The following is a 12,037-nucleotide window of genomic DNA, read 5'->3' as shown; positions in this document are numbered from 1 at the left end:
TTTTTTGCACTAAGGCTCCAGCTCAATTTTGATAAATAAGCAGGATAGCAAATTGAACCCCCAAAAGCAACACCGCACAACACTTGTTTTTGAGGCTGCACAACAACAGGAGGAATCCGCAGGGAGAGGGTGAGGATAACTATCAATCATGAAAAATGTTCTGCTCACTTCAAAGAAATAGCAAAACTGGAAGGGGCAAGTGTTGGGAAGCAGTGGATGCAGCCCGACTCTTCAAATGAGAAAGGGCTAGAGCTCGTTTCCAATCCCCGTCTCTACTCCACGTGGAGTCTTTTAATACCGGATAGGCTTATCTCCTATTTCTCCCTTTCGTCAAAACACTTTTGACCAGCCATCACCTTCCCGCTTTCTGGCTGTTACTATGATTTATGTGTCTCCTGATCAAGTTCTGTCTAATCACCTGACAGCAGCTTCATGAATATTCCAGAAGCCTCACCTGTGCTCATTAATATGGATGGCACCTAAAGTACTCTTCCAGAGGTGCCGGTAGGTCTCCCGTGAACGCTTCGGCTCTTATTTAGATATACTCGCCTAATATGTACTTAATGACCGCTGAGCTGCAAAACTTTCCAGTGGGCCGCAGAAAAGAGCGGGCGATGTGGGTGAACGTTTATCTTTGCATCGCACAGGATGAGAGTAGAGCGACGGCATTAGTAATCAGCAATGCTTATTTCGATGGTATACGTATTTAACAGGGGTGTCAAAACTTCGGCCCGTGGGCCACAATTGGACCATGGGCCGAAGTTTGGACACCCCCGGTGTAATTTTTTGAATTTGGATAAAGTGGAAGTTCTTTTTTAAGTGTGCGTTTGTGTGTGTAATTCTAAACTAAACGACAAACCAACCTCAATGAGAACACAAGCCCCTTGGCGTAGGTGACAAAACAGGTGAGCGCAAGAACCCGTACTTGAAGTTTGAATGCCGACTTCAAGCGTAACAGAGGAAATGTTGACAATCCCATTTTGATGACATCCCCCGGAGCCTCATTAAGTGAACGCCGCCGATGCAAACTCCGCTCTCTGCCGAGGGAAGGCATGTAGATGACGCCTGGCTTGTTACTTTGTGATTGAACTGGCTCTTTGCTCTTTACCCACCCACAAACTGCTCCGGTCCTAATCAATGGCACATTCACTTCCACTTACTGTAGTCGGATCGTATGGATCGCTTTAGTGTGTTTTCCCGCGCAACATAAAGTGCGATGCAGAAACGTGGCGATCTCTGTGGGAATGGACGAGGCTAGCGGCTGCTCTGTGAAGTCGCTGCTCGCTTAATGTCGCGTTTCACTGCCAGACTATTCTAGGGGGAGACGTGAAGGTTGTTTTGCAACGGGAGAGAGACACATTTTTGCTTTATTGCGTCTCTCGCTCACCCCGGCTTGTTTGTGGCTCTTCTGTCCCGCCTCTGCTTGAGCGAATGCTTAATTATAACAACTTGTAATAGCCGGTCACGCTTCTTAATAGGGCTTGAATAATTAGCATATTTTGTCTTTGAAAAGACATTTCTGTAAACACTGCTATACAGCTCATGTGTTTCAATCTCCTTTTCTCCTGGCTATGGATTCAAACTTGAACTTTTTTTTTTTTCTCCCCCCACTCTTGTGCCAACTCAATCTTGCATGGCTCTCCTTTTGAAGGTTCGGAGGTAATTCTCCTTGCAAAAGAAATGATTGCCAGGATTCTTCAGGGTTCTTGCAATCATTTCTGTGGAGATGAGGTTTTCTATCTGGGACGCATGCAGATGCCGTGGCAATGAAGACGAATGCAGGATCCCATCCTTAATTAGGATTTCTTGTTAAAACTTTGCGTATCTTGCTAAATGCATTCACTGTCATGGATGTTTATATTCAACTGGAATCCAAATGATCAATATATTATTTAGTATGTTTTTCAACGATTAGGCATGGAAAGCTTGCCTGCAAAATTTTGGTGAGCAAACTAACAAAAATTCATAATTTCCAGAAATCATTTTTATTTGATGAGACGTATTGGTTGGCTTTCTTATTGTGGTTGTAATTTTTATTGCGGTGCAGAGCAGCACTGCATCATACTGAGCTGTGCAAAGCTAAATCAGGTAACAGCAATATTAGCGCAAGTCTTAAGCACTGGAACAACGGTAATTAGTCGTATTAAAATCATTTGTCTCTGCTGCAATGATTGGCTAATTGCATCCATCTATACAGACTATATTATCTTTGCATTAATGCAAGATAAATGTATACAGGGGGTTCTAAAATTGGTATACAATTGGAAGAGTCATACAGAGTAAGCCGACTTCATTGTTTATCCTTTTTATCTATTTAGTTTTTAAATAACCATGGCGGATAAATTAAACAACCAAAGTGGCTAATTAAAGAATATGGAAACGCATTGACTTTAAAAGGCAGAAATGAATTGCCTAATCTGTTCATTGTTAGTGTACTTGATGGAAGTGTTTTTTTTTAGCCTTTTTTGTGTCAAACCTTTTAAGCATTCTCTGTCTTCTACGACTGTGTGATTAGCCTCCTCCGGTGGTTGATTGGCTTGCCACGGTTAAGTGAAGAAAACATTCAAAAGGTTAAAAGAAAGCTTTTCAGTGGCAGCAAGAATTCTGTCCATCTCCAGGTACCCCGTTGTCAGATGACGGCTGTTGCCAACAGGGGAGTTGTTTTGTGCCCCCTAGTGGAAAGAAAACGCACAGCCACAACTCACACACATTATTGATCAATATGTCTACTCAGAGGCTCGATAATATCGGCCAATCATTTGGAGCGTGCTTGAACAAGTATTTAACTTTAATACCATATTGATGATGGCTACACATTGCACAATGTTGACTACTGGTTGTATTTTGTATTTATTTCATGCGCAATATTATTACGTACATCTCATTCCAATGAGATCCAAAACAAGAATAGATGCTTGGCTTTGATTGACAGGTACTGCCAGAGGTTTTAATTTGAATAATATGCATCGTAAGGTATCTGTAGTTTATTCCATCCTGTTGCTAATATTACTGTGACCAATCATGTCACAACATTGACATGGTGTCCTTTCTCCCTACCTCCCACCCACCCTGTGAATGGTGACACTTTGACAGACAGCCTGGCCTCGCTCCTTGTCTAAATCATGCCTGCGTTCGCTCCTCTTACAAAAGCTTCCCCACCTATGCACTCAAGTGCCTTTTGTCACATTTTTCTTTCTATCTTTCTACCTTGACTTCAGCAGCCTCGGGAACTTTGACATTTCTCGTGTTCTCTTACTCTCAGCGTCGGCGTGTCACCTCCCCGCCATCGCGCAGAAAACTCGGCAGCAGGCTGTTTTGAATTTGTTGATAATAACTTGCGGCGGAGGAGGTCATCCTTTTCAGCGTTGTTTATTCGTGGCTAAGATTAAAGAATAACATGACATTTCAGACTTTGTGGAGGCGTAAGAAGCTGTTAAATATTGCCGCTGATCAAGGATGTTTTTTGCAAGATGGTAACTTGACATTCCTCAATTTGTTTGTGCACAGTGTAAAACAAATGTGTGGGTGAGGCAAGAGTGAACACCACCTCAACCCCCGAACCAATTCTTAATTCCTTTTTTTAATTTGTTTTACAGATAGCAAGCTCCAAGTGCAAAAGAAGAACCAGTCTCTGGTCAACCTGGAGGACAGTCGAGTCCGGATCAATTGCTCCATCACCTCGCAGACCAGTCCGGACTCCCACCACGCCGTTCTGTGGTACGTGAGACGCGCCGCAGCGGGATCGGAAGCCGACGAGCTCCTGCTGCGAATCGAGCGATCTGGCGCCCTGGAGTACGGCACGTACGCCGACGAGGAGAGGCTGCGACGCCGCGTGCAAGCCGAGAGGCTTTCCCCTCGCAACTACGCGCTGACCCTGAACAGAGCGGAGAGTGGCGACTCGGGGACGTACTACTGTCTGGTGGAGGAGTGGCTGAGTGACCCAGATGGCGCCTGGTACCGTCTCTCGCGGGACAAGTCCGGGTTCACCGAGGTTCTGGTTAGACAGCCAGGTCAGTGTCTTTAACAAGGTGCTTCTTTTAGGAGGAGGAACCAGCTGTCACTTTATTAGACTTAATATTTTTAGAGTCATTTCCATTCCATGGGAGATATGTCTAATTCAAAGTCATCCAGCCTCCATATTTATTTTTGTGCACAGAACACAAGTTAGTTTTATTTGGTTCCATTATAACTGAATGCGTGTGTTTGTAACAGAACTCAAGGTGGGCCAAAAGTCCACTTTCTTCTATTATGATGCTTTTTTTCCTTTTCATGGATTCAGTGTCATGTAAATGAAAGGGTTCAGTTTTTTATGTGTGTTGGCTTATGTTATGTACCCCTAAAACTTCATATTTTAACCAGGATAGGCCGAGTTCTGCAAATTGGTTATTTTTCCAAGCATGCTAGTCTGCCCAGAAGGCAATTATTTTGGGTCCAAAAAAAAAAAAAAAGCGATTCAAAGAGGGCCTTTTTTTTTTTTTTTCTCGTGGTGAACATGGCCACAATATTGCAGGCAGCAGTAGAGTACAAATAACACCAATACCAAATGTATTGTAAAATGAATACCTCTTGGACAGTTAATCAAAACTGAGCATATTACTTTTTGAAGGCAGGCGTGCCCTAATGAAATGTCCAGTGAGTGCATGCTGGGTCAACTCGGGTCCTGCCAGAGGCTTTGAGATTTGAGAGACCACTATACATTTGTTTTTGGAAGATTTACTTCACGTCATTTATACATGATCCAATTTATCCAATTCACAGACAGATCGAGATCCATACTTTAAATGCACTGAATCAAAGGACTGTGCCACCATAACAAACCCTCCCAACCTTTGCTTGCAATGCACAGTATAAAAAGGCCTCATCTCATTTCCTGCTCTTGCCTGGGTGCTAATAGCCGCCAGCCAGTAGCGTTGATAACAAGCAGCTCAATATCCTGACAGCAGTCAAATCCGCAGAAGAGATCAGCTGGCACCAAATGGTTTGAAGCCACGACAGCTGTCAGGCACCACACAGAAGCTTTCTCATCAGGTCACAAGAAGTGTCCAAAAGCACTCAAAGGCATCGTGCATTCATGCCTTGCCAACCCCAAAGTAAGATGTAGTCCCTCAGGGAAATCTGTAAGGTTTGTGTTGAGAGAAAAAAAAAACTTTACTGCCCCTTTCTTTGCTTATTGCCAAAGAAAAACCTCCAAATAACCTCTGTTGCCGCCAAATAAACAAGATGTTCAAATAACCCATTTTCTTGTCTGACTAGATTCCAAGATTTTTTATTTGGCCGCTCAGAACTTTTATCTCTAGATGTCCTGTTTATAACGTTAAGTGCAATCATCAATGCAGCATTAGTTCAAGGAATTGAAGACGGCGAAGGAAAAAAAAAAAAACTGGTCACCCAACAAAAAAGTGATTTATGTGAAGCTGCTACAACTAATTGGGCTCCAGCAGCAAGACGAATCTCACCCTACGAGAATACATTGCGGTATAGGCGACCTTATATTTGGTGTCTATGTGTACCTCGCATTCATTTATTAACATTTAATCAAAAATGCGTACACGCATGTCGATGGTCATTTATTCATGATGCAAAAATCATAGATCTTTAATGATCAATTAACGTCACATGAATTGTGTGATAAACATTTTGGATTTGTCAGCTTTGATCTTGTAGTGTTTGTTGGTTGCTTGGTTTATCACTAATGAGTAGACATGATAAAATAAATAGCATATACTTTATTCATTATCAGAAGGAGAAGTTCTCAGATGGATTTAAGCAATTTTCTCCCAGCAAATAATGGGTTTGATGAATTTGCATGTGCTGAGCTTGAGCGACTTCACAAGAAGTTCCTCTTCTATGATGTGTTATGTGGTCTTGCGTGATGCTTTTGTGACATCTTTTTAGTCTGTTTCCAAATTTTGCAACTCTACAGTTGTTATTCAAACTTAATCTCGTCACGTGTTGCCCCTGCAAAGAGAAAGTTTTTCGAAATACATTTCATATAATTGTCTTGATTTTTATTTTTATTTAACACTCAAACGTCAACGTTGCAAATGCAACAACTAGTCAATATCCAACAAGGCAGAAAGTCGACAACTGATCCTGTGTATCGTTTCAGAGGCCCGACTTCAGGTCGAGGAGACGGAGTCAAACGTGACCGTCCCAGAGTCCGGCTCAATCCGCCTGGGCTGCAACATCCCCTCGCAGTCCTCCCGATACTCCCGCTTCTCCGTGTCCTGGTACGTGGAGCGACCCGAGGACGACGACGACGAGTTGTCGACGGTAGAAGAGCAGGAATGCGTGTTCTCCATCGGCCACGACGCCATCTTCGGGAATGGCAACTGCAGCCCCAGAGAGGAGGCGGGGCCTAACTCCCGCCTGCAGTTTGAGAGGAGCGCTTCAGACCAGTACAGCCTGACCATTCAGGGAGCCCGGCCGACCGACAGGGGGCGCTACTACTGCCACGTAGAGGAGTGGCTGCTCAACCCTCGCAACGCTTGGTACCGCCTGGCCACCAACAACTCTGGCTTCATTACGGTCAACGTACTCCAACAAGGTGACTTTCTTTGTCTCTATGTCCCCTTTCTAGAAAGAATCTGGATCATTCCCAACACACATTGCAATCATCCTAGTGCTTCATTCATCTCTGGAGTCTGTTGCAAATGAGCCACCCATCCAAAGCGTCCTTCAAACTGGGCACGCACAGATGGCCTCGTACCCCACTTGTGACACCATTTGTCACAGAGTCCTAGGTTGAAAATCTCCAACCATGAGACCCGAGAGACGTTTAGTGTGCTCCTCCTCCATCACAGATGGCACCGACTCAAACAGTATTTTAGATAATAGTTGATATTTGTCCAGTTGCCGTAATGTAAAGGATTTAAATAAAATGATGCGCATTTTTGTTGTATGGAAGGACGGACTACTTTTCCAGATGGTGTCAATAGAGAGGCATAGAACTGGACATCTTTTGATGTGGTTCTGACCTTTTCTGTTATACGAGAGACTCTGAAAATTTGCTCATTATTGAAGCAATGGTTGTTTTACTAAACTTCCATGGTACAGGTCAAGGGCAAAGCGGGGCTGTCGCTCTAGAATATTTTTACAATTGATGATTTAATTGATTATTCCATCAATTAATCGAATAATCGGATACAATTTTATTTTGCATGAAAGTGTATTACAAAACCCTTTTCCTCCTTTCCTCTCGATTATTTGGCAAACAAGAAAATAACACTATTATATATAGATATATTCAAATAGTTGCCGATTAATTTAATGACCGATTGTCAATTCATTTAGACAGCTCTACCTGAAAGCTACATGTGACCAGTTCCGGTCTTTATTCTGACCCAATTCCAGATGATATAAAATGTCTACACACACCAATGAAATGACCTCATGTCGCCATGTGTTTCTGTCCACAGAGTCCACCGTCAAGTCGGTGGTGTGCGCCAACGACGCGCTTTTCTACTTTGTCTTCTTCTACCCGTTCCCCATCTTCGGCATCCTCCTCATCGCCCTGCTCCTGGTGCGCTTCAAGAGCCGCAACAACAGCAAGAGCCAGGAGGGCAAGAACGGCGCCCCCCTCCTGTGGATCAAGGAACCGCACCTCAGTTACTCGCCCACCTGCCTGGACCCGCCCGCGCTCAGCCTGCACCCCGGCTCCGTGGATTAGCGCTCCAGCCGCCGCGTCGGCCGTCACACGAGGGGAGCAGATCAGGACGTCGCTTCCGGGATTCCCTGTCGTTCACTGCTGTCTTGATCCATCAGTAGATCGGCTGCCTCTTTTTTTTTTTTCCCCTCCGTGTGTGTTTGAGTGTGTGAGTGAGCGGCGTTGTCATTTTTCGTGTGTGTCAGTGCTGCGTTTGATTCAGCTATCCTAAATAGTGGTCTCATTTTCATAAAGGAGAACAAAAAAATCAGCACACCTAAGAGAGGGAACTCTAAGCATTGATTGGATGACTCCCCAACCCGAAAAGAAAAAAAAATCTCTCGACGGTCCCGATCCAAGAGCAGCCTGGCCTACTAAGTTGGTTGCCATGGCGATGCTCCGAGCCCACTGACTCCATAGCTGGTGACTTGGCAGCCTCGCGGAGAGACAAAGGAAAGGTCCACCTGGCCCTGCTAAGAATTTGGCCCACAAGCAAGTCCCGGCGCACCACTTTTCTACTTCCACACTGCCACACGCACACTGCGAGCAAACAAGCATCTCCTACTCTACGTCCTGCTGAGGATCTTCTGCATCGTTTGCCAAGACCTTATTCCCACTCTTGTGGTGTAAAAAGCTGATTGGTCCTAAGGCGGCTAGTAAACGCGTCCGCTTACCTCCTGCTGTGGATGTTTATAGGCTCCTTTCAATTGAAAATTACTCGGTGGGATTGAGAGACTGAAATGAAGATCTAGCACATTTCCTTTCAATTCGTTCCATACTTTTGTCTTCAAAAGAGATGTGAAAACGGACTTTTTACATTGATAGAAAAGAAAGAAAAAAAAGCTCGCATCTGTCTGAATGGAAGTAGTGTGTAGATATTGTAACACACAAATACGTGGGTGGTGAGAAATGTGTTTGTTTTAAAGAGTTTTCTATTTATTGTTTTATACCTTGTTTGCATAGCTGTTTTTTTTTTTGCTTTGAGAATCTCGGCTGCTTCAGTTGCCTGGCAACTGATGCCAGTAGGCTTGTTTGATGGCGACCATGTGCTCAAAGCTGCTCCATTTCGCACCAAATGAATTGAGAGTGAGTCAGTGTTACAACACAATGCAGCGAGGACAAAAATGACTTGTGGCTTTAAGTGTACATTCAGAAAAGAATAACAAAAAAAACGCTTCTTGCTCACTTCCAAGTTTTTTTTGTGATGCTTCGCCTCAGAATGATTTTTTTTTGCCTGTATTTTTTTCCCCTCTAAGGTGGCTCAACGGGCATGAGGCAGAAGGGGGAAAAAAAATCGCCGTCCCTAGAAGAGACGGAAACAAACTGAGACTCGAACCTTTTCACTGCCAGACTGGACCTAAAACGAAAAGGAGGGGGGGTAGAAATAGAACCCCCCCCGCCTTTCCTCCAACTTTGTCGTCTCAGTCGTGTCAACATGTATATTGCATGACAAAACCGCAGGAGACATTTTAGATGTTTTGTAAACTTGGAACTCTCCTGAGCGTCGTGTTTGTGTGACAGAGCGCCGCCCCAAATTCCCAGTGGACTTCTTGAGCCCTGTCATTTAACAAGCACCCCCTTTCCACTACCCCCCCCTCCCCACCACCACCACACCATGTAATATTTCTTAATACAGGGGGTCCTCTTTATATGACGGGCCAGGCAAAATGTGTTTTATATTTATGGCCTAGAAGTATTTTTCATACAAACATTGATTATAATTGAAACCTAACACTGCATTATAGCTTAGGTTTTTTGTTTTGTTTGTTTTTTTGGTAGAACTGTCATAAACTGAGGATCCCCTGTATATTGACGCTGTCCAACTAAAGGTATGTACATCCAAATGTGATTTGTATGAAGAAATCTACCATTTGGAGATAACGGCTCACAATCCTGTACAGTGTTGTGTCACAAGAATTTAGTAGGAAATGGTACGACAAGTTGGCTCTGTGGAATCCTAGCAATGACACCGGACAACTCTCGGCAACAAGTCGATGCGGCCCCACGCCAGTCGCTGACTCAAACCAGACCAAGCAACTGTATTTCTTATCGAACCACTAAATCACGGTGCGGTTGTCAAGGAAGGAACGGAATACGACAAAGAGGGAAAGAAGAGAGTGGTTATGGCAATGAACGATCGCACTGTATTCACTGACTGCATTTCAGCAACAGAGACTCTCCGCGCTTTGCTTTGTAGACGCAGAAATTGTAAGTATAGTTCAGTATTGTAAAACAATTTGACTGTATATACTGTGTTGGTACAGCTTGGCAGTGCGGTGGCAGCTGGATCTTGCTTACACATACTACTTAGTACTTAGGTATACTATATATACATATATATATTTTAAGCTGCATCATGTTCGTACCAAATCCTACTAAATTGGGACATCTTATTCTTTTTACATTTGCTGATTTTTAGCGCAGGACCAATATCATTGACGTGGACATAATGCTGCGTTCATCCAAGCCTCCCACATCGGCAGCTTCACATCCAATCCCATTAGAACAATGTTACTGTTCCACAATGGCCTCCATTTTCATGAAACCAAAGTACTTTTTTTTTTACGCGCACACATCCAGTATGTATATTATCATACAAGACTGGAACACACACTGCTTTTCCTTGTTGGTGTGCATGTAAGCTGCCGTGTGGAGATTTGCAAGGTGCTTTGTAACATCGCCTTATTAAATTTCAATGACTTTTTTTTTTTGCCGTGTACTCCTGCTCCCCAACCACCTGCATTTCACATTCCCCCATGTTGTCCCCGTGGCCGGGAAGGGAAGGACCCCCACTGTTGCTGGAGCTGTAAAGACGCGCGTTCTGACTGGTGTTTTTGTAGTAATAATCCTATTAATAACAATGACGATAATAATGAGTACCATCCCTTGGGGTCCCTTTGAGACGGTGTCGTAGCTGCCTTTGTGAGGGCTGCATGTGTCGACTGTTTGCCGGCTCCACATTTAGCTATCCAAAATAGTTTGTGGTGATGTTTTCAGTTCAGCCCGTGATGCTCGGTGATGTATTTTTATATCACTATTGTTCGTTTTTTTATTTATTTCTTTTTTCTGTTCATCTGTCCAATAGTTGCCATTGTGACCTTTAAAGAGGCACTTTGCTATTGTCGGTTTATTGCAATAAAAATACTTACAGAGACGATTGATTTCTTGCAAGTACAAAACAAAAATCTATTTTTTTTCCCCCTCACAAGTGGTATGCTGTGTATAAATGAGGAGTTTAAAATTGTATTTAAAATCCAAATATTTATGGAAATAATTTGAAATTTATTTTTATTTTAATAAAAATGAAATCTGTAAAATTAGAATATAAACAGTAATAGATTCAGTACAGTACAAGTATAGAGGGATTGAAAATGAAACCATGATAAAATAACATTGACTTTTTCCTGAAGTAAGGTTATTTAAATGGCCAATAAATAATGTGAAATATTAAAATGTTATTAAATTAACTGTTAAAGATCTGAGTAATTAAAAGCTCTGCAGGCTTAGTGTGTTGCATTCACACCTTTGTCATATCTTTGTGGATGATGACCTTTGGACCCTGAAATGACACCAGAGTTGAGTTTGAGTTGCACACAGGGAGAAAGAAAATGTTTGCAAGGTAAATAATCTCTTAATTGTTCAGGACACACGAACAATATATATATGTATATATATGTTTTTATTTTTTTTCCAGAATAGCTCATACTGAAGAACTGAAGCCCAGAGCAAACGTGCGCCACCTGTTCATACATCTCAGTGGCAGGAAGGGAAAGTAGCACACGCGGGAACATCAATCATACGTATATATTTCTCTATATCAGAGCACGGCTGTTCCGGTGTAGGGTTGAGACTCTGCTGGAGATTTGGCGCAGCTCCTGACAAAAATCTCTGGATTGAAAGGAAGCTGCACATTTCGAGCTAGCGGGCACATTTAAGGCTTGTTGTACTGTGAGCTGGCGCCAGCTTGCAACCCTAGGATGGGAAGCAAAAAACATTTTCCCTTTGAGCACTTTCTTTGTCTTTTTTGTCCCACTTTTCTCCCCTGGTGTCTTAAGCAGACTCAAAGAGAGTGATTCAGTTTGTAATAGTGACCATAACTATAGCCACCATCTGCACTATTGTATAAAAATGCCTCAATCACCTTGCGCCTCTTCTCAAATAAGTACCTGTCAAGCATTGGTTTGCATTGAAGTTGTCTAAAAATTTCCATTTTGGACGAACATTACAGAAAGTGATGTGTTCTGCAAGCTTTGACGCCCTGTAAGAAAGCACGGCGCTTTGTCAGAGCTATGAGTCACATCGTGATGCAAGTGTGAGTCAATGCGATGAAGAAATTCTGTTCAGTCCAAGTTATGTGTTCACGGGAGCATCAGTGGCTCGCTTTCTCAAACG

General features: G+C 43.1%; 1 protein-coding gene across 1 annotated transcript in view; it reads left to right on the top strand.

Annotated features, from left to right (window-relative positions):
* The window catches only part of igsf3 (immunoglobulin superfamily, member 3), a 64,787-nt gene extending 53,987 nt beyond the window's left edge, over window positions 1-10,800 (top strand). The window contains exons 7-9 of the mRNA XM_037239233.1: window positions 3,597-4,010; window positions 6,110-6,547; window positions 7,419-10,800. Coding sequence (XP_037095128.1) covers window positions 3,597-4,010; window positions 6,110-6,547; window positions 7,419-7,669 — 1,103 coding nt within the window. The 3' untranslated portion in view covers window positions 7,670-10,800. The remainder of the gene's footprint in view (window positions 1-3,596; window positions 4,011-6,109; window positions 6,548-7,418) is intronic.
* Window positions 10,801-12,037: the final 1,237 nt, after the last annotated feature.

This window comes from Syngnathus acus, chromosome 21 (assembly GCF_901709675.1).
Source record: "Syngnathus acus chromosome 21, fSynAcu1.2, whole genome shotgun sequence".
NCBI classification, from domain to species: Eukaryota; Metazoa; Chordata; class Actinopteri; order Syngnathiformes; family Syngnathidae; genus Syngnathus; species Syngnathus acus.
This window is presented reverse-complemented; position numbering and strand designations above follow the sequence as displayed.